The sequence below is a fragment of the Gossypium raimondii genome, chromosome 9 (genome assembly GCF_025698545.1).
Source record: "Gossypium raimondii isolate GPD5lz chromosome 9, ASM2569854v1, whole genome shotgun sequence".
Classification (NCBI taxonomy): domain Eukaryota; kingdom Viridiplantae; phylum Streptophyta; class Magnoliopsida; order Malvales; family Malvaceae; genus Gossypium; species Gossypium raimondii.
This window is the reverse complement of record NC_068573.1, coordinates 44311693-44337054: the sequence shown is the minus strand read 5'-3', so window position 1 is coordinate 44337054 and position 25362 is coordinate 44311693. Positions and strand designations below refer to the sequence as shown.

The window sequence follows — 25362 nt, the reverse complement described above, 5'->3', positions numbered from 1 at the left end:
GCTAAACTAATTAATTGATATATTATAAAAATACTGTTATTATCTTAATTATATTACTTACGTTCTAATGATTTATCGGACCTATTCCATACGCGTGTCAAATCAGAAGAAATAATATAACAATTCTGTAAAAAAAATCTGGTGTTTACTTCAAATAAATAAGGAAACTAATGATTTGAATGTTTCAAAATTTAATTTTAAATCGAAAAAAAATCAAAATTTAGGGGAAAAAAGGGATCTTTTTCGATGAAAAGTGCGGCAAACCGCCTTCGGCTGTTTGTCAGCACATAGATCTCGAAAAGTTATTCGAAATCAAAAAAACATCGTCTCAATCGGACAACCGAGCGAAAAGTTATGGCCTTTCAAAGTTTTCCAAGCTAAAAATGAGAAACCGTTCATCCACGTCAGCAAATCGCGTCCTTGAGGGCGCGATTTGTGTCCACGTAAGCAAATCACTCTGACGTGGACGCGATTTCAATAATTAAATAATTAAATAATTAAATAATTGGTCCATTTCAATAATTTAAAAAAAAAATTTAGTCATTTGGCCTAACAGCAACACAACTCAAATCTAAATTACTAATTAACACCTTAAACATCGTGTCCACTAATGGAAGTCTATTTCCAATAATATCTTTGAAGAGACGTTTACGCAATATAAAATATACCATTGAAGAATATGGTTAAAATACAAAAAAAAAAAGAAATTTGTGTACGATATAAATTAATTAAAGTAATAAAAATATAAAAGAAAAGCCAAGTGTCGATTGAAGATTACGTCAAAAGGAAGTCGATAGTCCAGGTTCAGAGCTTTGGGTTTATAATAATACACGTGCTGATGTTTGACTCAATCTCAGGGGGTGGTGTTTGGCTGCCACGAAAATAACACGGCTAAGGATAACGACAAAACCCCCAACTACAAATGAAAAGTAATAATAAGTCTCCAGTCTCCTGACGTGGATAAAAAACACAAGGGCCAAACAGGCCTTGACCTTGATGATAAAGACAACCTACCACACTATAGGGAGGAAGAGGCATGGCCTCCAAGCCCTATGCAACCAGAGAAAACTGTATCACCGACAACCCAAATATCTCAAAGGAAGGAGACATAGCCGAGTTGAGATCCAAAAAGTGATACGGACATCACCATGCAATTGAATAAAGATTAGAGCAAGACCAAAACTAAACACAAGATGCAGTGACCTTCAACCCCAAGATTTGGAGATTTAACACTAAAGACAACAAGTTCAAAAGGGACACATTAATGGAGTACAACAAGGTACATGAGAAGATCTTGTTGGAAGAAGAGACCCAAGAGCAAAAAAGGAGGAAAGCTCCAAAGCAACCATAGGAGATACCCATGAGACCATTGGGGGCAAGGAGAGGCCCACCAACAAAAGAGCAGTGGTCAACTGCTGGAGGATATTTGGGAAGACACACACTCACAAGAGGAGCCGCCACTCAGGCCAACATCCGCAAGAAACCCCATCTCAAGGTCGGAGCAAACATAAAAGGAAAAGAGAAAAAAAAAGAAAGACGAGAGGAAAAGAGAGGGAGGGAGGTGGGGAGATGGAAAATAAAGCAGTGACTACTACTCTAAGGTCAACGGCACCCTCCTAGGGCCAGGGTCGAACCTAGAAATTAATTTTGGAAGGGTCAAAATTAAGTTATGTATATTTATGAGAACTAAAAATTACCTCATCAGATCTCCACGTCCTAGCAGCCAAAAAATTACCTCCATGATCCTGTAATATATCCCCAAAACCAGCAGCATTATTAGCCTATCCAATGTCGCATCAACAAGCATCTTCAAAGCCTCATTTGAAGGTCGTGTCCAGCGAGCTGCCAAAGGGATGTTGTTCAATGCCGAATGTGGTTAGCTCATTCACAGTAAGCCAATCATCTAAAAAGTCCCTGCACCAACGCTGCACATAAAGTAAACTCTGGTAACCTATTAGCATAGTAAAGAAGGTCCGAATGTACCAAATTCTCCAACAAATCATTACATACATCCTAGAGTGTCACAATCCCCATCTAGAATAATATTACGAATTAACTTACGGCAAGAGCTGGAAGGTAGAGAAAGTAGTAAAGCAATTATCATGAACAGCCTCTCGATCACTTGGGCAAACCCTGTACATCACTCCCAACCATTTGAAAACATAACCTGGACGTCCCATTCAAAAGAACACCCCGATGAGTTAGCCTTAGTAGGTAGTAAATTATTATAAAGTCTCCATCCAAAGTTTAAAATTTTATTAGGAAGCTTTAATCTCCATTATGTTTTATTCACAAGAACTCGAGCTTTCATTATGGTCCTAACTTTTAATCTTAATTAGTATGATTTTTAAGCTTCACTGGTTGTTTTTTTTGTGTCAAATTATAGAATAAATATTTGAAGGTTAAAATATACTCTACTCCTATTTTTATTTTTAAAGATTTAGACTCTCTACTTTTGGATTTAAAAATTTAGGTCTTGTTGCCATTGTTGAAATTCCATGTGAAGTAAAAATTTGAAGGTTAAAATATGATCTAAGCCCTATATACTTCGTACATTTAAAATTTAGTCTCAATTTTTCTAGAAATTTAATTTCTCTAGTTTTCAATATTAAGAATTTAGGTCAGTTATTACCCCTTTAAATTATTTAGTTAAATTCAATGGTGTGAAATTTTAAAATTAAACAAAATTACTTAGTAATGATGTAATAAAATATGTTGAAAATACTTTATGTGAATTTTTGTTCTTAAAAATACGCATTCGAACTTGTCATGATAGAATAATTTTTGTTGGAATAGTGTTCTTAAAAAATGACAACACTGTAATTGAAATAGTTAACAATATTAACTTTTAGACTAATTAATGAAATTATAAAAGTAGAAGTACCAAATTATGTCAAAAATAAAGTATTTGGATTTTATCCTAGTTTTAGCATGGTATAAGGGCCAATATTGAGATTTGACCATTGTCTCATAATGTAAAAAGGTCAGGCAAACCCAAAAATGACCCTTAAAATATTCAAATTATATATAACTACATAACATTTTAATCGAAAATTTAACTATATTAACTATTTGGACTAACTAATAAAATTATGAAAAAATATATAGGATTGGATTATATTAGAAATTAAAGAGATAGGATTAAATTTCAAATTTAAGTATAATTGAAGGACTAAAAATGAAATTAAATCATTTTTCTAAAATGCAAAAAAGAAGAAGAAGAAGAGAAAATTGATGATGTCCACGTGTCAATGGAAGAAGGTGAACGTCCTTTTACATCTATATGCCCCACTTAATTGGGAACCACTTGTCATGACGTGCTGAAAAATAAGGGATGGACTTAGCTCAGAGTCCGTAGACTTACGGATAAATGTGAGCCGTTCATTATTACTACAATAACTATTTTAAATTTTAAAAGATTTTTAATATGTAAAAAAAAATCTAAAATATTAATTTAGTCCCAAAACTTCAAACTCTTAAATATAAATTTTAAGTCTAATTAAAAAAATCTATGCTCGATAATAGTCCTATAATTTCTCGAAAATAATTTGGCACAAAAATATTCTAAGTAGATGTCACTAATTATTTATAAGTTCAGTGGGATTAGTCACCTATTAAATATTATTATATAGGATATTTTAAAATTTTTAAAAGTATTTTGAGATAAAAATATTAAATAAAAGTTTTTGGTGTTTAGACTGACCTTGAGTCTATTTAATTACGATATATTTTAAGTTTAAAATTTTTTCGGTGTTCTGTATTTCTATTTTATAGTCTATGTTCGAGGTTTAAGATTGTCCTTCTCAACAATATTAATCCCAAGGTTCGAACTTGTATTCTCTTATTAAGAGTTCAATATACTTTATCATTATACCCAATCACTTGTTAAGTTTAAACTTAAAAATATCCTTAAAAAAAACAAACTCGGATCCAAGTTATACCAGACGAATGGATTAACACCACTACAATATCTGCCATATTAGTCTTGAAGAATAGTACTATATTCGTCTCTTAAAATTTTGATTAAATTTACCAATTTATATTTGACCCAAAATCGTATTTTAAGAAAAATAGACCCCAACCATCTACGAGGTATAATTTGAGGAATAACAAAACTTGAATTTACTGTTATCTTTTAAAGAAAAATAGACCCCGAGCATTTGCGAGATACAAATTGATGAATTAACCATTTGTGATTCTCAAAATATTTAATAAAACTTATTTTTATTATTTTATTATTCATTTTAAGATAAATAGACTCCCACCCTTTTCGGGTACGGTTAACATGAACCAAATGTTTGCGACTCAGCATTTGAAAAATCTAAGGGAAAATATAATTTTAAGAGAAATTGTCCCCAACCATCTGCAAGGTACTATTATAGGTCAACTTTAAAATAAAATTTTCAATTCTAATTTAAAGTGTATTTATAATCAATAGAAAAACCATATAAAATATGTAATACTCAAATTTTATCCGGCCCTTTTTATAAATATAAATAAAATAAAAAGTCCAGTTTGTTTTTACAAAGCTGAATCTAATAGGCCCAGAATACATGACCCAAATTGAAATAAAGTAGAGGCCCAAATCTAGTGGCCCAAAACAATGGCAGAAACCCTACGGTTTCTGGGGAGAACTCGCGCCGCAGCCACTTAGTCCGAATCTCCGCGCGATCTTCACCTGCAAATACAATAAGGGAAAGAAAATCAAGGATTTCGAAATCAAATCAAACAGATATTAGCAGATTTCTTTGTATTTTTACGATTGCTATAAAAGCAATCTTAACACACTGTAATATAGATCCCGAATTCGAAAATCAATAAAAAGAGGGCTATTAGTTTCGCAAAACAGAGAGTCCAAATAGGGAAAAAACAGAAATCGATTCAAAGGTTGCTATTTACAGTTCATTTATCTACTGTTAGATCATATGTTTTATTTTTTACTTATTTGCATGCGAATAAACTAAGTAAAAAGAATGAAACAACCTTTCTTTGATTCTCAAGTGATTGAGGGAGCCACCCTCGAGGATCGGTGGCTGGAAACCGAATGGTTTTTGTGATTTCTTCGCGTCTTCTGACTTTTTTTTGTAAATTTTGAGCCCGGATTCGGGTTAAGGGGGGCCGAAGAAATCAAAAACGAAGCTTTCCCCTTTTTCGACCAATGCATAAGGCGGTGCCGGTGCCGGAGATCGGCGGTCGGCGCGGTGGCCGATGACCGGACCCTGGCCGGACGTCTGAGGAGGGGAGAGAACTTTTTGAAGCTTTTTTTGTTTTTTTTAAACAAACTGAAATGATTTTTTTTTACTAAAGTTTGGTTTAAATAGCCCTTCAAAACGGCATCGTTTTAGGCCTGGACTGACCCGAATCCGACCCGACCCGGCCTAGGATCTGCATGTTTTTGAGCAGAGGGGTAAATTGCGCTTTTAGCCCCTCCGCCTTTTTTATATTTTACAATGAGGTTGTTTTTATTTTTTAAATTCGTCCTTTTATTTATTTTCAATTTCAACTTAACCCTACCTGAACGACGCCGTTTTAGAGGAGAAGGGAAAATTTTCCTTCCAACCCCTCTATGTAATTCGCGTGTTCAATTTAATCCTTTGAGTTTTATTTATTTGCGAATTTGCCCCAGATTTTTCATATTCAGTTCAATTTAGTTTTTTTTATATTTTTAAATTAATTAACTTCCATAATGTAATTATTTTTATTTTTTTATCTGTAATTATTTTTTATTTATATATATGTTGTTTTTATATACATATTTATTTTGTTATAAGTAATTTTTATTCATATATATACGTATATTTATTTTTATCTTGTAATTATTTAATTTTTTTTACATATTTTTATGTACACTTATATATTTAGTTTTAAGTAAACATTCTTTTATATCAACAAATACGTATATATCTTTTTATTTTATTTCTAAAATGCCTAAATACCTATTCATATTTTTTAAACATATTTTATATATATATATATGCTTATTTTTTAAATACATTATATTTTTTTATAATCCAAAGATTTACATGTAAATCCATATGTAGGCCTCTATTCTTCATGCATATATTATATCCTTTCTATTCTTTATTTGTTTTGTTTTCTTTGTCCGCTATTTATTTATGTTTACATTCATGTATTTTTTTATTTATCTTGCTCATTTATTTGATATTTTATATGTCATTAGTTATTTTTGCTTTTGTATTAATTTAGTTTGTTTACTATCTATGTTATTACACCATTGATGTATTTATTGTTGTATTCGTTATTGTGACATTCATGCACACATACAATATAACCTTACATCATATTTTTATTCGAATTTAAAAATGGAATTTTTCAAAATAGAGATAATACTCGTATTGAGGATTTTCGAGATGATTGAAGCCCTAACGTATTGGGTTCCGATTTTCTTCGTTAAATCTAACAATTGAGAATTGCTCTTGAATCAAACAAAAATAAAACTTGTCATCGAGAATTCAATATGTTGTGTCCTAACGTATTGGATGTGGCACGTTGATTTCTCGAGACATAAATTTTTTAAAAAAAAATAAAGGAAATATTGAATGTTTGGGATTTTAGGAAATTGTGCCCTAACGTATTGGGCTGCGATTTCTTCATAAATTTTAAACAATTAGATATTTTCTTAAATTTTATTACACGAGTTTTTTTGGACTAACTCATCTTGAAGAGAATAAAATGTTGTGCCCTAACGCATTAGGTGTGATATTTTTTTTCAAAATGAGAAAGTCTTAATAAATAATTTAATTTAACTAAGGATAGTATTTATTAACTCTCGACATTAAGACACGAATTAATCAACTTGGTACCAAATTTTGGGCGTTACGAGGGTGCTAATCTTTCCTCGTACGTAACTGACTCCCAAACCTGTTCTTCTAAAACTCGTAGACCAAAGTTATTTTAGGTGATCCAATCACACATCAATAAAAGATTGGTGGCGACTCCCGTTTTCATCGACAACTAATTTTTGCTTTTTTCCAAAAATAAAAATGGTTTCGACAAAATAATTTAATAACTAAGTTGAATAAATCAACACTAAATCTAGGGATTAGATTAAATAAATAAAAAATTATGTCAAGAGACTGAATCGAATAACTTAATTATAAAAACAGTTACAACTACGCTTATAACTACTCAGAAACAATAATTTATCTTATTTGTTGTTGCCAATCTTTTGAACCAAAACAATAGAGCTATGACTAAGTTGATCACATCTAAATGTGTTGGCCCATTTATGAAGGTCGTTCTAATGGAGAAACAAATCGTAGAGAATTGGATTGAACTTGATCATACAAATAAGGTTTTCTATTTTTTGTAGATTGGATTGAATGATTTGAAGAATATATTTATCAGAGTTGTGTGACCCAAATTCTAAGAGATTGCTTGCAAATCAAGTTAAACAAAATATATTTTCTTTCTAAAAGATTTAGTATTTATTAGTATAATATATTTAGTATTTATTAGCATAGTTTATTTGACTTACTAATTTAGCGTATAAATAGCTTCTTTTACAACCTTAGAAAATACACCCATTAGAGATTAGAACTCATAACACATTTGGAGAATTTCGTATTTACGTTTTGAGGGTTATTTGTTTTCAGGTTTTCGGGGTTTAGTTTTTATCTCCATCTTTTGTACTCTTCGTTTTTTTGCCATTATAGTAAAATTATCTTTACCTGTGGTTTTTTATCCTCTTTGGAGGAGTTTTTCTACGTTAAATTTGTGTGTTCAATTTCTCAATTTATTCCGCTATTCTTTTTTACTTGTTGCTTAATTGGGTCGATCCTAACAAGTGACATAAAAGCTAGTTTAATTTTTATATATCAACCCGTTCAGAGATGGCAGCAAGGTTTTAAATTGAGAAGTTCGATGGTGAGACAAATTTCAATCTGTGGCAAGTTCAGATGATGGCAATTCTAGTTCAAACCAGCTTGAAAAAGGTTGTAACCGGGAAAAAGCCTGAAAATCTAAATCAAACAGAATGGGAAGAACTTGATGAAAAGGCCTTGTTTGCAATCCAGTTGTGCTTCACGAATACAGTATTACAGGAGGTATTGATGGAGAAACCTTATTTGCCTTGTGGAAAAGGTTAGAAACTCTTTATGCAACTAAGTTTCTGGCTAACCGTTTAGTGTTGAAACAACATCTATTTACGTTTTGCATGAACGAATGTGAGCTTATTAGAGATCACATCAGTCAATTCATTACTCTTTTAAATGATTTAAAGAACGTTGAGGTTCATATTGATGATGAAGATCAAGCTATGCTATTATTGTACTTTTTACCCCATTCATAGAAGTCTTTTAGAGAGACCCTAATTTATGGCAGAGGCAAACTCTCGTTCGAAGATGTGAAAGGTCATTTGTTGAGTAAAGACAAACTTGACAGTGAGTTTGGTTTGGATAGCATGGTAGATAGGGAAGTTTCCGTTTTGTTAACATCAAAGAAATGATACAAAATGTGTCGCTATTGTAAATAGTTAGGTCACGTCAAAGTATATTGTTATAAACTGCGAAATAAAAGAGTTGCTGAGAGTAACGAGGAAGATGTAGCTGGTCCTAATTTGGTTGATGAAAGCGGTAATGATTTCTTGTTAGTGTTAATGAGCGATAACTCCAAGCTCACATCCGAGTGGGTACTAGATTCGAGATGTTCTTTCCACATGTGTCCCAATAGAGAATGGTTCTCCACATATAGTTCGGTTGAACGTGGAATTGTGCGCATGGGAAACGATTCATCTAGTAAGGTAATTGGTATTGGTACTGTTAAAATTATGATACACGATGGGACGATTAGGACACTCTCAGATGTCAAGTATGTACCTGATTTACTAAAGAATCTGTAACACCCCTAACCTATAATTGTCGTCGAAATAGGTTAAGAGGCATTACCAAACTTTCAACTCAGTTCAAATTGGTAATTCATCAAACATTTAACAAATATCATTTCATTTCACTAATTATCAATCATTCATATTCATAACATGCTTAAATCGAGCATACAAAGCTTAATTCATACATTTAGGACTAAATCGATAACATATAAAAGTTTTGAGAAAACTTAGAAAAATTCTCGAATAAGGGTCACACGCCCGTGTACTCAGGCCGTGTGGCATGAAATATGTTTGGTTTAAGCCACTTTTCACACTCCAAAACACATGTACCTAAACCATTCATATAGTACCATATTCACATACAATATGAGCAACTATAAACAACCATTTCAATGCACATATATGCCATTTCAAAACCAATCATTTACATACTCAAATCAATACCATTTGTGCATTTAAACACCTATCAAACTAATATGATTCAACCTCATACCTATCCTAATATCAAATAACATTCAAGCATTTTCCAATTCACCAACTCATCACATACCAATATTATCATATGCATCAAATCCTTCATAAGCAAACTTGCCAAAAAATATCATCTTATACACATTTGACCATTATAACAACTAAGCCAAATCTCATGGCTTAAGAACATCAAAACACATAACTATACAATAAGCCAAAGTAACCAAAAACATATTCTCATAAACTAGCCTATACATGTCATGTTTACACAACTTCCATGAGTTCAAAAGTACCGAGAAATCGACTGGATAGTGTAATGCTTATCTCTGACGTCGACCGAATCGAGCTAGCTAACGAACCTCTATAAAACACGAAGAAATAAACTGAGTAGGCATTAAAACTTAATAAGTTGATATGTAAATAATAAGCAACCAGTTGACATGCTTTTACCAATCCTCACAACATGTTCTCAAGATAATATAATCAAAATTGCACATAGTTCGACTATTTACTCATGTTCACTTCAAGCTGTCTACTCGAGTCATAGTCACTAAATTATTTATATCTTGCACTATGGAACTCCAAATTAAGATCCGCTTGAGTATTTGATAAATGTACTTTCAAGTCAAAGAAAAAAATGTATCAGAATAGTTGTTACCTATTTCCTTTAATAGAACTTCAAATAGTTGGCATATACACATTGTTCCTCTCCATCAATTCTCTCATTTTCATAGCAGCATCTCCATATATTTGAGCTCGGATATTTGATATTTAGCTTGTAGCTTTTGAATACGAAATTGCTACCTACACTTTCTCTGGTTCTCTGTAACACCCCTTATCCGTATCCAACACCGGAATAGGGTACGAGGCATTACCAGAACACATACACTTGTAAATGTATTTAACCGAGTTATAAAATTTCATCTAAATTAAAAACTTCAAAATTATTAACATGCTTTTATAACTTTTCACAATATATCCTTAAAATATTATAATCTTAATAAATATGGCCTATGAGACCCGATACATACTCATGCAAGTCAATGTTTCATTTCCATTTCATTCAATTTGCAATTTCTCATGCTCACAATTTAAATCATATCACTAGCAATTTTCCATTTAATTCACGTACAATTCAATGCCACTAAGTTTAACACTAATACGTAATTACCATTTAATTCAATGTTTATTGACTATACCATTCATTAACACGCTTATGAAATTCTCAATTCAATAACTTATTCTATTTCATATCTAAACCTTACAACATTAGTTTTTAGTAATTATTTCACATTCATTTCAATTTCCCATTCCATTTTAATAATTTATCCATCATCAATTTCCATTGTCAATTCGTTTTTTTATAATCAATTTACGTTAGAGTCTTTAAATACTCACTTCATACACTAAATCCATAAATATTTTTCAATAACTTGTATTCAATTAAATTCAAATATTATTTCACTATTTCAAATTATTTCATTTTCACTTCTCATTTTTACATCATTTTATATTATCAAAATCTATTTCATAAAATTTATCATTATCTGACATTAAATCACACACATACTTTTCATTACAATTATCACTACTAATAAACAATTCAATCTTTTAATATTATCAACTAATTATATATAACTATCATTCTTATTTCTTTATTTCAAATTTCACTTTTCACATATGTCTTATCATTCAGATTTAGTTTTATCAGTAACTTTATTTCATTTGCCCCTATTAACTTGACTCGGACTCGACGGATACACGGATTCCAACCAAACACACCAGTATACAGTAATCAGTAACGGTAGCAGTAACAGTATTCAACACACAAAGTGCTGAATCTGTAACAGTAACGGTAACAGTATTCGACACACAAAGTGCCGAATCGATAACAGTAACAGTAACAGTATTCGACACACAAAGTACAGTCGATAATAAGATAAGATAACGATTCGACACACAAAGTGCCGAATCAATATGATAACGATGAGTTGGCACATAAGTGCCTAATCGATGTTTCAAATACCCCGTACTCTTCCATATCCTATGGCATGCCAACTATATCCGACTAGCCCGACTAGTTAATAGGGTATTTAATTCACTTTCCAGTATAAATTTCCATCTTAGTTCAGTATCAATTATAATTTCTTATTTCAATCAGTTTCACAAGATTGCGAGAATTCATTATTTCAGTATTTTCACGTTCAATGCAGTATACATAACAATATTCAAGATTCGTAATTCGATTCAAGATCGGTCTCATATATCAATTTCCACTTTCTCAGTTTCAATTCCAATAAAATCCATATCAATCACCAATTTTAATATTCCAGTTTAATTCAATAATTCAATTCAAACCATTTCAATTTCTATTCAATAATCACATTTCAATGCATAACTTATAAATTTAACGTGACATAATTCAGCTATTACTTGGCCAAAGCCTAAGCATGTATACCAAATATGTTAGCCAAATACACATATAACATAAGCATTATAAGCATGGATGAGCACAACATTTATTAATGTGCCACATTTACCAACAGATGTTAATTCATAAACCATTCATGACATTACTTCATGCCCAATCATATACCAAATATACTATTCACACGTACCATGAAACTTTATTTTCACACATGAGCTTAAACCATATCCAATAATGCACAAATATAAGCATCATTTTTATTTTATCGTTTATCAATTATAATCAAGCATATGACCAATTATACACAAATCATTCATACATTTCCCAATTTTCCTCCTCCTCCTCTCCATTCCACATCCTTAATGTGTATAACACACTTAAACAACATTAACTATAATTTCACTATTCACTCACATGTATATTCAAAACTGTTTATCCGAGTCAGAGTCACTAAATTATTTTTATCCAGAGCTACAAAGCTCCAAATTAAGATCTGTAAATTTTCCCCAAAACTAGATTCACATATCTTCTTACCATAAAATTTTCAGAATTTTTGGTTTAGCAAAATAGTACAGTTTATTTTTTAAAGTTTCCCCTGTTTTGCTGTCTGACAGTTCCGACCACTCTTCACTAAAAATTAATTGTCTCACTATACAGAATTCAGATAATGTTTCCGTTTATTTCTTCTGAAAATAGACTCATTAAGGATTCTAACCATATAGATTATAACTCATAATCATTTTTGTACAATTTTTAATGATTTTCCAAAGTCAGAACAGGGGAACCCGAATTCATTCTGACCTTGTCTCACAAAATCCATTATATCTCATGATTTACAATTCCATTGCTTACACCATTTCGTTTATAAGAAACTAGACTCAATAAGATTTAATTTCATATTTTATTCATCCTCTAATTCAATATCTACAATTTTTGGTAATTTTTCAAAGTTAGACTACTGCTGCTGTCCAAAACTGTTTTAGTGCAAAATGTTGATTTCTATTTTACCCCAAATTTCACAGTTTATACAATTCAGTCCTTTCTCAATTAACCACTCAATTGATCTAATTATCTCAATTAATACTTTACCTAGACATTATAAGTTATTTCACAACTATTGAAATTCAGAATTTCCACATATAGCTCTAACTTCAAACTCTTTTACTATTAGGTCCCAAACATTCACTTTCTATTCAATTCTTTCAATAAAATCAGCATATGAACAATTTAAAGCTCTAATTTCATGCTAAATCATCATATAATTCCAGCACATATTCATATCAACTTTCAAATTCTTTCATAAAATCAAAACTAATGAATTCAACAAGTGGGCCTAGTTGTAAAAGTCATAAAAATACAAAATTTCAAGAAATGATCAAGAATTGAACTTACTTGCAGTAAAAATATGAAGAACCAGCTTGAAGAAACCCTTCCATGGTGTTTTAGCTGATGAGAATGCAGAAAAAATGAAGAGAAATCTAGATAATTCCACTTTGGTCCTAACTTTATTAAGTAAATTTTGCAATATTCCAATTTTGCCCTTAATTCTCTTGATTTTCTGCCTTTGTTGTCCAGCCCAAATAGACCTTGGGTCTATTTTCCTTTAAGCCCTCTTCCTTTTATCATTTAAGCTATTTAATCATTTACTATAATTTTGCATTTGTTACAATTTAGTCCTTTTATTCAATTAATTATCGGAACTTTAAAATTTCTTGACTAAACTTTAATACTAACTTTTAACACTCCATAAATATTTATAAAATATTTATGGCTCGGTTTAAAATCTCTGAGGTCTCAATACCTCGTTTTCGATTCTAATTATTTTAATATTTATTTCTAATGTACTATTCACTATTTCAAAATTTTTCCTAACATCACATTTAACTTATACTCACTAAATTAATAATATTTTCTACTCATTTGTTGAATTTAGTGATCTCGAATCACCATTCCGACACCTTTGAAAATTCAGGCCATTACATTTTTTTTCGTTATCGGATTTGTGGTCCCGAAATCACTGTTCTGACTAGACCCAAAATCGGGCTGTTACATTCTCACTTTCGTGTAAAGCCAAGTTTAGCCAACTTTTGAATATTGACGCTGCGAAGTGGGTCAAATCGCCTTCTATCATTTAGTAATTATATTGAAATCAAGCTCTTTTTGCTTTTGATATTATTAGGCAATGAAACTAAATATTCATAAGTGTCCTACAAGTGGTTCTTCCTCAAACTAGCAAGCTAGAAAACATGGGAAGTATATTATTCATCACTTTATTCATTTTAAGATGTAAACGAATAATATTACTGTGGATTGAATCATAAATAGAATTTTACAAAAATTGATATTAAATCTTTAATTGGTTTTTTTTAAGCTGAAGAAGTTGAAATTATCTACCTACGTACATAATAATAACAATGTGGTTGAAAGCCTCCCCAGTTGAATGAGTGATGATTATTGTGAGTTAATTATTGCATCAGTTCAGTCCAACAAGAACAGGCATAATACCTCCAATTGAATTGAATTTTGAGTATTTTTGTTTTAATTCATCAATTGCTTTTGTCTAATTTTCAAACAAAAGGTTAATACATCATAATCAACTGGTGTGAGCTATGATCAATATATATTTATAATGGATTAACTTATACTACATAATTTTTATAATCTTATGTGTAGGGTATTAGGAAGAAGAGTTTGTTGAAAAATAGCAGCCTAAGATTCTAAAAACAACAAACTATCACAAAGCATGATATTAAGCTTAATAATGACATTATTACAAAATGTAACAACTACTTTTAAATTATCTTTACCAACCATTGGTGAATAAATTATTACTAAATATCTCTACCAAACCTTAATCAACATAATTACTTTTTAAAATGTTTTTACCAAATACTGGTAACATCCTCTCATTTCCTCACTTCCCTATGAATATCTAACATGCCCAGCTTGGGCTTCAACTTCTCACAAGTATTTCAAGGAAATGCCTCTAAGAATGCTCACAGTCTGTTAATGTAAGTGTGTAAACTAGTCTAACAATTCCTTTCTCTTATCTTTTCCTTGATGAAGTTGCAAATCTCCACTTGTTTATTTTCATCACAATGAAATTGGTCTTTCAATGTAATTTGTTATATTTGATTGACATTTTTTATCTAAAATTATTACTTTTTAAAAGCATATCTTTAACGATTTTTAGCAACAATCTAATCCTTTAATAATAGCAACTACAAAATAGTAAAAACAATTTGCTAATAAAAACCAGCGTAAAGTGAATTACTGGGCATACGTTCTTCAAAGAAATCTTCAATGCAATCCCGATCATTTTCTTTATAATCCAAGAGGTTTAATTTTTAAATGGATTAGTCTTTAAGGTTGGGCTTCCATATGTCCAAAATATTAACACAATTTAAAATTTAAAATTTTGTTTCAATAAATTATCAATACCAAATTTAACAAGGCTATTGTAGGGATGATGAAAGTGAACACTTTTAACTTGTACTTAACATACTACTTTATAAACTTGCCCCAACAAAAATAATGAAGATTGAAGACTAGAAAATACATATTTGCATCATATGAACATATTTTAAATATTGTACAATTACTTTAATTATAATTTGAATTTTTTATTAATATATTATATATGTTTTAATTATTTTTAATATGGGAGAATCCACTTATACATATGTAAAGAGAATATTTTTTATATTTTTATACAATTAATATTTAATTATTAAATTTAATATTTTATTCATATAAATCATACATATCAAATTTAATATAAATTAAAATTTTCTAATAATTTATATTATGAAAAAATCATAAAATTTTCATTAAATAATAAAATATGTACAATCACAAACAACTCACATAATCTAAAAAAGTAATTCAAGATTGAAACTTAAGCCATGGAGTATCATGTAATGTAAGATCAATTATTTTGAAAATTTAAATTGATAAAACCGGACCCAACTATATTATTATAAAAAAAAAAGCATAAGATTTTATTAGTTAAACATTTTAGCCTTTCCCAGTTAAGCACTACCTTAGTCAGGGTTTCTAACTCAACTTGCCCGCCGAATGCTGATACTTCATTTATCCACCTCAAAAAAAGTTCGAAAGGGTATTGTCTGGGTGGCTTCAATTATGTATACCAAATCCCCAAGACATTGGTCAATAATAATCATGAACCAAGAGTACTACATCCTATGAATTGTGGGTGGGAACGATAGCTCTTGTAATTGGACCTCCCAAACACTAAACACTTCTTAAACAGGTCAGCTTGGATGGTTTGCACGCCTAAGACTCCGGCATAACTCCAAACTTTCCCAACCACTGAGTTATTAAAGTGTTATGTATCAGGCTGGATCATGAACTCATCTGTTTTATTCAACGTAAGGTTGGATGGGTTTACTGGAACAGCTGACAATTTCATATTATTATTTAAAATAATGTTAAGAAAATGTTATTATGATAACAATAGTTCAAACCACAAAAGGCTTATCTATTCGAGTTTCAAGGTAGACCCTGCCTTCAACAAGTCTACGCAGATATAAGTAGAGCAATAATTAAAAGGAGCAACAAAAATATTCTGAATGTGTATACATGATAACCAAATCACCACGCCCACACAATATTGGCAACCGCCAGCTCTCTCAAACGTTTTCCTAATACCTTTGAAAAAATTGCATTTCATTTTTTTTTTTTTGTATAAATAGGATTTTCATAGATACTCTTATGAATGGATTTTTTTTGGGAAATGGTGGATATAATTCATTGATAGATGTACCAAAAAACTCTCTTTTATTTTTATTTTTGAAATTAAGATATTTTTTATGTCTATTTTAAGGTTTATACAGATTAATTTGTTTAGGATTTGTGATTGTTCTATCGAATAATATCGTTTCTAAAATTTAAATACAAATCTTTTTATTAAAAATGTAATATATCCTATCATTATATCAATTATTTATTATTTATTTTCTTAATCATTAGTTGTACAAAATACCAATGAAAAGAAAATTAAAATGAAATAAAACATATACCAACTATATATACATATTTTTCCAGTTTTCATGAATTCGAATGATAGTTCTATGTTACTACAACTCCCAGGGGAAAAGCCTTTTTAACGGTTTGTAGAAATAAATATTAAAGAGGAAGAAAAATATTTATTTCGATTGAAGAGTCGTTAGGTTTGATGGTCAGAGAAGATTAAGCAAATACTAAAGAAAAGTTTGGGTATTTGGTTCTTGTTTATGCCTTTCTTTTGGGAGTAAAGGGTATTTAATTATAAATAAAGAGGGGTTTAGAGTGAATCTCTCATTGCAAAATTCAATCTTAAATACGATTTAAAGTATGAAATAAGTGTAAACTCATTAAGAATTGATGTGATAATTATCTTAAATAACATCGTAAAAATACGTTTCAAAAATTTATAATGGTGTGAGCTCTATCCATAAGACATGCGGTATATATATATATATATATATGTAAGAGATAAAATTATCCAGCAATTGAATTTAGAAATGTATCAACTAAAGATTTAATATCAAATTCTTTACTAATTTATAATCTCGCACAACTTTAAGGAAAAGCAAATGATAATTGCTGTATGAGTAAACTATGTACTGAAAAATAACTTTGGACAAGAAGAATTTGGATTGATTAATTGCAATATCATAGTGAATCAAATGGAGGATAGTTATACAATAAGGTGATCATTGGATTCTTTCCTACTTCCCCGACACTTGAAACTTCTCACATTATATAGCTGGTTTTTTGATGGATAAACATTTGCATATGATCTCGGTTTGAAATTGTTTGTAAATCAATTGCATCATATTTTTATTGCTTAATCAGTCGTCTTGAGGTCAAAGGTTCAAACCAAGTGATTATTAAATATTCTATATCCATCGAATTATATTATTAAAAATTACACTATTATTTAGATATTATTAAAACTCATGGTTTTTTTTTATAAAATATCTTTAAAAAATCAGTTATATTCATATTTTATATAAAACCAATAAAATTTATAAAAAAATATTTTCAAAATACAAATACTCAAACCAAAATGAACAACTTCCTAACTAAAATTTTTATGCTATCATTTCTGGGTTTTTTCTTACTTAAATTTTGAGTAAATATACATTTTACCCAAGTGGCATAATGTAATTGAAATTTATACAATATGACACACAAAATACGAAAACATGATGATCTGGTTTACTCGAAAGAAGTTACTCCCTCCTGGGTTACCGATTTCAACACGTCAAAGATTTCGCTTCCAGTCATCATCTCAATATAATACTAAAGAATGCATAAGTTCAAACCATAAATTATTTAACATTAGAAATTAAAGATTTGGTGAGTAGAAATTAGGAAGGTGATTCATGTCTTAAAAAACAATAAAAATATTGAAAATACCCCTTCTCCTACTCTCTAACAACCAAACTTTCTACCCAATTTCTAGTTTTTATATAAATCACTTACTTTATTTCTTCAAACACTCAAAATCCCCATCTTCTCTTTTTCTTGTAAATCCTGGAGCAAAGCCATGAAGAAATCCATGGAGATAGCTGATTCAGCCTCTTGGTACTGTGCCCTTGCCTTATTGACCTTAATACTGATGGGTTGCATCAAGACAAGTTCCGTATCATCAGATGAAGCTGCGAGAGGGAAGCAGCTTCTGAAGCCACCCTGTGACGAAATCTATGTGGTAGGAGAAGGGGAGACACTTCACACCATCAGCGACAAGTGCGACGATCCTTTTATCGTGGAGCGCAACCCTCACATCCATGATCCTGACGACGTTTTCCCCGGCCTTGTTATCAAGATCATCCCTTCTACTGCTGGCAAACTCTAGAGGTAGCCATACGTCTTCTGAAAATATTTGTGTTAATTCGTCCCTTATCAAGGCCCCGGTTGGTAAATTTGGGGGGGATGGTGGATCCTTAGTTCTCTCTTATCCAAATTCCATGCACACACATATGACATATATATGGGGTAAAACGATGCTTATTGAAAAGTTCATTATTTTGCTAATTAGACTCGAATGTTATCTATTATCCCACAATCTCCCTTACACTTCTCACTCTCTTCCTTTTATTTCCTTGTATATAATAAATTTTGAATATTTACATCAATTTTAACTCATTAATAGAAGAGTTCATTCAATTTGGATGAACGGTAAAATTGATTTTCAGTGACACTAATTTATGTAGCGATGGAGTGATGGGATGTGTGTTTAATTAAATTCCATTATAAAAGTAGTAGTAAGATGAAATAATGAGAAAATGAATATTAAAGGTATTATTTAAAATTGGTATATACTAAAGTTTTTAAAATATTTAATATTTTAAATTTAATAATTATAAAATATTAAATTATTTTTATATCAAATATTATTTGAATAAATAAAACTATTGATAATGATAACATTTGTTTAAAATCTATACTATTATTTAAGTCCCTAATTGAGTTGGTGTCACGAGTCAACCGAATATTAATTCGATTAAAGAAATTATGGAAATGTTTTTCTATAATTAAATTAAGTTATATTATTTGAGGGTACTTTAGTCTTCTTATTTTAACAAAACCAATAAGAATGTGGTGAAATTAAAACTCACACCAATTAAATTGGTAAAACCTTAAATTTTACCACTAAATCAAAGCTTTATTTTGATGTGTTTTATATTTATTTATTTTAATATGCACAATTTAATATTTCCATCAATTGTATATCTCTACTATTATTTAAGCACTTGACTGAGTTGGCGTTACGAGTCTCGATTAAGGAAATTACAAAATTATCCTTTTGTATTTAAAATAAGTTACATCATTCGATGGTACTTTAGTATATTTCTTTTAGAAAAAAATATGTTTATGCTTATTGTGGGATTTGAACCCGCGCTAATGCGTAAAACATTAAATTTATCACTAAACTAAAACTTTGCTTTAATTTTTTAATACATTTTATTACACCCATCAATTATATATATAAAATAATATTTTTGATTGAGATGGTTTCACAAATTAACTTGACACTAACTTAAGTTCAATGACTACACCACGACAAATGATTATCTTAGTTTAATATTTTTAATATGATAAATTCATATGTTTTGTGATAATTTAATCAAATTTTATTTTAAGGGGAAAATATTTGTCCAAATCCATTTCAAGTTGGGCCGAGTCCTCCCCAGAAAGAAGTGAGGCCACAGAAATCAAAATCAGGGAAGGCATAAAATCAAGATTTGGAGGATTAATACATTTCCTTTTATATAATTAACTTTTAAGAAAGTAAAATTTATTTATACAAAATAGAAAAGAGAGAGAGAATCTTATCAAAAAAAAGAAGCCCACCAGGTGTCACCATCTGGGGTCCTTAGAGAGAAGAGAAATACGCCTCCTTTTGGGTCCCTCCGTTTCTCAAGAAGGTGGGGCTGCCTGGCTGCTTCCTTAGGGTTTGTGCCTTTCTCTTCTCTATTCCCCCCACTTTCCCCTTTTCCTTTTAATACCATCTCTGTTCCATGTCCCACTCTTTTCTAATATCATCAAATCAAAGGCTAAATTTCAAATCCCACCCAGTCAACTACTTCTCTTAACTATGAGATATTGTGGCTCTTTTTTTTAACACAACTTTTCCATAAAATCTCTCATCTTTTTGAGCTAATCCTGTTAATATATATGTTTTTGTGGCTTGTTTTGATAGGCTAAACATATCTTGTTTGTTGTGTAAAAGATGGAGTGCAATCGAAATCAAACGATCGAGGAAATCGACGAAAGCATCAACAACAACACCGCCGTCATCATCAATGAAGAACGCCATCAATCCAACAATACAACACCCACTTTCTCAGCTTCTGACGCCACCGTAATGGACCCCAACCAACCCATGAAAGAAGAGGCCTTAACAGATACGGAGCCGCAAGAATTGGCTAACCCAACCCTGGTTCAAGTCGTGCCTGCTGCTCGAACCCAACGGTCTTTGGCCCCCAAACGCCCATCAAAAGACCGTCACACAAAAGTCGAAGGCCGTGGCCGTAGGATCCGCATGCCTGCCGCTTGTGCTGCCAGGATTTTTCAGCTCACTAGAGAACTGGGTCACAAGTCCGATGGCGAAACGATTAGGTGGTTATTAGAGCATGCCGAGCCAGCTATTATTGAAGCTACAGGCACTGGTACGGTCCCTGCTATTGCTGTTTCCGTTAATGGAACTCTCAAGATACCAACTTCTTCAGGGAAACAAGAAGGCGAGTTGCCAAAAAAACGTAGGAGAAGACCCTCCAACAGTGAGTTCATTGACGTTAATGAGCATCAAAGTTCGGTGTCTTCAGGATTGGCACCCATTGCTCCCATGACCTGTAACAGTTTCAATTTGAATTCACAAGGGTTGGTTCCTATATGGCCTATGGGTACTTTTAGCGTACTCCCTGCTGCACCTGGTTCAAACCAGGCACAGTTGTGGGCGATTCCAGCAACTGCAACGCCGTTTTTTAACGTCACAGGTCGACCAATATCTAGCTTTGTGTCTGCTATGCAACCAGAGGTGCAGGATTCCAGCGTTGGGTCGATGGGCTCAAGTGTTTTGCCCACTTCTAGTTCAGGTGCTACTAGTGTTAGTAACGGTAATAATAGTTCAAACCATAGTACTACGCAGATGCTTAGGGAATTTTCTTTGGAGATTCTCGATAAGAGAGAGCTTCAATTCTTGGGTCGTCCCGCAAACCAGCAAGCCCCATGTTCGAAACCTTGATCACAAACACTAGGTTAAGTTTCTTTGATTTCGATGATACAGAGTAGAGTTGTTAGACTCAGGAATTTTCTCTTTTTATATATATATTTGTAGTAAAAAAAATTGGGAAAAAAGTTCCAAACATAAAAAGTTTATCAAAAGAGTATTTTTTTGGCCATTTTATTATTAATTTTCCTTGTCTATCATCATCATCTTCCTGCTCCTTTTCCATTGCTGTTCTCCTTGGAAATGTTTATGGGAAGAAAGCTTCTTTTTTTCTGTTAAATCTTTCTGGTCCGGCTGATGGTGGGGTCACGTGACATTTGGATACCCACGTGGAAAGTGGGATCACATCTTTTGGGACGCGTGGGGGAGACCCGCGGACCTGGTCGAGCGGCTCAATGTAGGGCACGTGCGGAGACACGTGTACCTAGGGATGCGGATCCAACCGAACCAAAAAAATCTCTTGTGCCGATCTTTATGGGATTGGGTTGGATGAGGGTTCGATTCCCTCCCTCAAACCCTAATTTTTTTTAGGCAGACCAGATTGGGCCCCTGCTGACAGTGTCAGCTTCCGTGCTCTTCTCCACTTTGGGGACCACCTGCTAATGCTAAACACGTGTCTTAATTTTGATTTATCACTTTATCACCTATATTTGGTATTTCTTGTACTCAACTTTGTTAATTGTGTTTTAAAATATTTTTATTAATATTATTATCGGGCATGTATATACACACCCACTCAAAACCATTTAGAATGAAATATGGTCGTAATCAACACCATTTATCTTTCACAACACAAAAAGGCCTTGACTCAGAATTCTGGAGGATCAGACACTACTTCGAAATCAACAGGAAGCTGATCTATTTGTGAGTCAAGTTGTGCAAAGTTCAACCTGAAGGTTCGAGTTCAATCAAGTTTTAGATTTGAAATAGAAGTCGAATTGATTACTTCATAAAAATGAATTTGATTCTTATGCTCAAGTTCAAACTCGATTATTTCTGCTCGAACTTCATAAAAATAAACTCGATTATTCATCTCAATTAATAGTATAGAAAACAAAAAGAGCGGAACTAAAGGGTCATACAAGTATACAAGTATCCTCTAAATGAATGTTTCAGGCTTGGTTTCTGCATTAACAAATGTCTGATAAAGAGATGCATTGCAATCTTCATGCAACTCACATACAAACAGGACTCACTAATAAGACGGTTTCTAATTTCTCCAAGAAGGGGGCAACAATGATAGTTACCTGATGTCAACGAAGCTCTCAAAACTGAAGTTGAATGTTTAGATTCTTAGTAGATAAATTAACTGCTCACCTCTAATGGTGACAGTAAGTTACTAATATAAGATAAGATGAAGTATTTATGGATGATGTCCACTTTTCTTGTTGAGTTGTATGTTCTGATAAATGCCTGCTATTCAACCTGATCAGGATGCATTACAATTAGAAAAAGATGCACATAAAAATTAAATATGATTCCGAAAGAACAACCAGTAACTATTCCAGTAAGTGTATATTATGGGAAAGGGATAAACCAACCAAAAAAAATGCAACTTGAAAAGGATTATAGTATAGCTGCAATTACTAAAGGGGTCTAGAATAATACATCCATATTCTACATCTTACATGTATCGGTTCTTTTGTATTGAAAAACTTACCAAGCCCTTTGAAGTCTCCTCCTCAAGCAAAAACCACATCTGATCGGAAAACATACTTGATACCCTTGGAGACGTTTCGAGCTTCATGTAGCATACATTTGTCACCATGAATGTGCAGGAGAGCCATTCCCTCGGCAGGAGCTACCTGCATAGTTACTATTACATCAATAACGGCTATCCAAAGTAAGCCATACATACAAATAACTGAATATGAATTTGAAAAAGTTTAAACAAAGTGAAAAAGGAAATTGTTGTTTGGGGAGGGGTGCAACTAAAATAATATAAAAAAAGACGTAAAGAGAACTTGCCTCCGCTACAACACGATTCCTTGAACCATAGAAGACGGTCTCCCCTCCAACTATTGGCTCTGATGCAGAATCCTTCATGTTGTTTGAATCACTTTTGTCTTTGGTTTTGGCAGCACCACTTAAATATACTAACAAAGTATAAACAGTGTGCTTTCCCTCTCCAAGATCGACACTTTCATCAATATGCTGTCCAAAGTGCTGACCAACCTTGTATCTAGAAGTATAATATTGATTGCATGGTAAATACTAAAACCGAGCATCATAATTGACTAGAGAAGCAAATTAAACAGTTAAATGATTGAAAAACCGTCAGCATACATCATAACATTTTGTAATCCAACTCAGGTATACTTAATTCATAAAGTTGCATATGTGGTTTCTAAGTCAGCTAGGCAATAGGCATGGCAAAATTGTTCTTTAATTTTCGAGAAGCATTTCAGAGCGAGATAATCTAGTATCAATTGGCAAAAAGTTATGCAAGTTATTCAAAGTAAAAGTAAGTATGAGTTTATGGGAAGAAATCAAACATACCTGTAAAACCTAATATTCGGATTCAAGCCAACAGCGGCTTTCCCCCTAATTTTAATATCAGAGAGTAGTTTGCTAAGTCCTGACTGCCATACCATATCTGCAAGAGCAGGATCATTAACAGCTATTCGGTCATTGTCTCGGTAGGCTTCACCTTTTGCTGGACCAAGACTTCCTTGGTGTTCAAAACCAGCAGACTCAGCAGCTTTAATAAATGCCTTCGATTCAGCAGGCGTGAAGAAATTCTGCACCTGCATATGTTGAAAACAATAGAATCATCATTAACATCCAAGGATTTCAGATCATATTCCACCACAAAAGCAATTTAACACCAAAACTTATATGCACCAGAATTTGGGAGTGAAACCTTATTGCTGATATAGACACAAACCATAGTGTGATTTCTACATTTTATACTGAAAAAGTTGAAGTCTTGAGCCTTGTAATTGAATATGCCAAAGTCAAATCCTATCCAATTTAAAGCAAAGTCCGCACAAAGGAATTCCGAAATAAAGATTCAATTACAAATACAGGTAAGAACCGAATTCATATTAAACTCGATCCACATCCAATCTCAATTTTAGAATTTAGAAAGCAAAAATGCTTTTGTTATTCATTAGAACAATGAACAAGCTGCTAAAACATCTAAACAAGGGTTCATTTCTATTCACTTTTCAAACTAACTTCAACGCTTTTAACAACCCAGATTTGAATACAAAAGGCTTGAAAATATGAACCTTTTAACAGATGATTACACTATGATTTGAACAAAAATGAAGGGGGGTCACAATTGCAATCAGTAAATTTTCTTTTGATAAAAACTAAAACATATTAAATAAATTACAGTTAAACTATACACAAAAGCATAATCTCATGATTTCATTAAAGAAGAGTGAAATTTAAGATTAAAATGGAAATATTTTTTTAGAGAAAGGACGAATTGAAGAGAAACGTACGGTGAAGAGATCCTTGTCTTTAAGGCGTGTAATCTGAAGGTTCAATTTGGGTTGAAGAACAGGCCATTTCGCCTTTGGTGGTGCTTTCTTCTTATCGGCTGCTCTTCTCTCCCCCATTTTGCAATTCTTTGTCGCTGCCCCTGCGCTTGTTCATTCAATTCAATTCAGGAACAAGACGATGATTTGTATTATATATTGGTTAGAAGCCCATTACGATGATGGACCAAGTTAAAATCCTAGATCTACTTGGCCCAATCTAATCAACCCAACAATTTCCATAATTCAATCACAAATAAAATCCAACTCAACTCATCATTATTCCATCTTTTTATTGATATATTTAACAAAAACTCTAATATATCCAAAACTTGAAATTTGAATAAAAAATTTTGATATAATTTTCTTTTTACATGAAGAAAGG

General features: G+C 31.8%; 3 protein-coding genes across 3 annotated transcripts; 2 read left to right on the top strand and 1 right to left on the bottom strand.

Annotated features, from left to right (window-relative positions):
• Window positions 1-18114: 18114 nt before the first annotated feature.
• On the top strand, window positions 18115-18957 carry LOC105800110 (uncharacterized). Its single transcript, XM_012631032.2, has one exon. It carries the CDS (start codon window positions 18304-18306, stop codon window positions 18610-18612), a length of 309 nt encoding a protein of 102 aa, XP_012486486.1. The 5' UTR covers window positions 18115-18303; the 3' UTR covers window positions 18613-18957.
• Window positions 18958-19870: 913 nt separating this feature from the next.
• LOC105800108 (transcription factor TCP19) lies at window positions 19871-21661 on the top strand. Its single transcript, XM_052620896.1, has one exon. It carries the CDS (start codon window positions 20491-20493, stop codon window positions 21502-21504), a length of 1014 nt encoding a protein of 337 aa, XP_052476856.1. The 5' UTR covers window positions 19871-20490; the 3' UTR covers window positions 21505-21661.
• An 834-nt stretch (window positions 21662-22495) lies between these two features.
• LOC105800109 (uncharacterized) lies at window positions 22496-25104 on the bottom strand. Its single transcript, XM_052620897.1, has 5 exons — window positions 24942-25104; window positions 23989-24236; window positions 23454-23671; window positions 23150-23290; window positions 22496-22914 (listed from the first exon to the last, which is right to left on the bottom strand). Exons 1-4 carry the CDS (start codon window positions 25056-25058, stop codon window positions 23172-23174), a joined length of 702 nt encoding a protein of 233 aa, XP_052476857.1. The 5' UTR covers window positions 25059-25104; the 3' UTR covers window positions 22496-22914; window positions 23150-23171.
• Between the last annotated feature and the right edge of the window lie 258 nt (window positions 25105-25362).

Excerpts from the sequence above, each read along its gene's own strand:
- LOC105800108 (XM_052620896.1), top strand. The coding sequence starts at position 20,491 with ATGGAGTGCAATCGAAATCAAACGATCGAGGAAATCGACGAAAGCATC.
- LOC105800109 (XM_052620897.1), bottom strand. The coding sequence starts at position 25,058 with ATGGGGGAGAGAAGAGCAGCCGATAAGAAGAAAGCACCACCAAAGGCG. Across the intron at positions 24,237-24,941 it reads AAGACAAGGATCTCTTCACC|GTGCAGAATTTCTTCACGCC; the intron begins GTACGTTTCTCT and ends CAACATATGCAG. Across the intron at positions 23,291-23,453 it reads TCGTGTTGTAGCGGAGGCAA|CTCCTGCCGAGGGAATGGCT; the intron begins GTTCTCTTTACG and ends CTATGCAGGTAG.
- LOC105800110 (XM_012631032.2), top strand. The coding sequence starts at position 18,304 with ATGAAGAAATCCATGGAGATAGCTGATTCAGCCTCTTGGTACTGTGCC.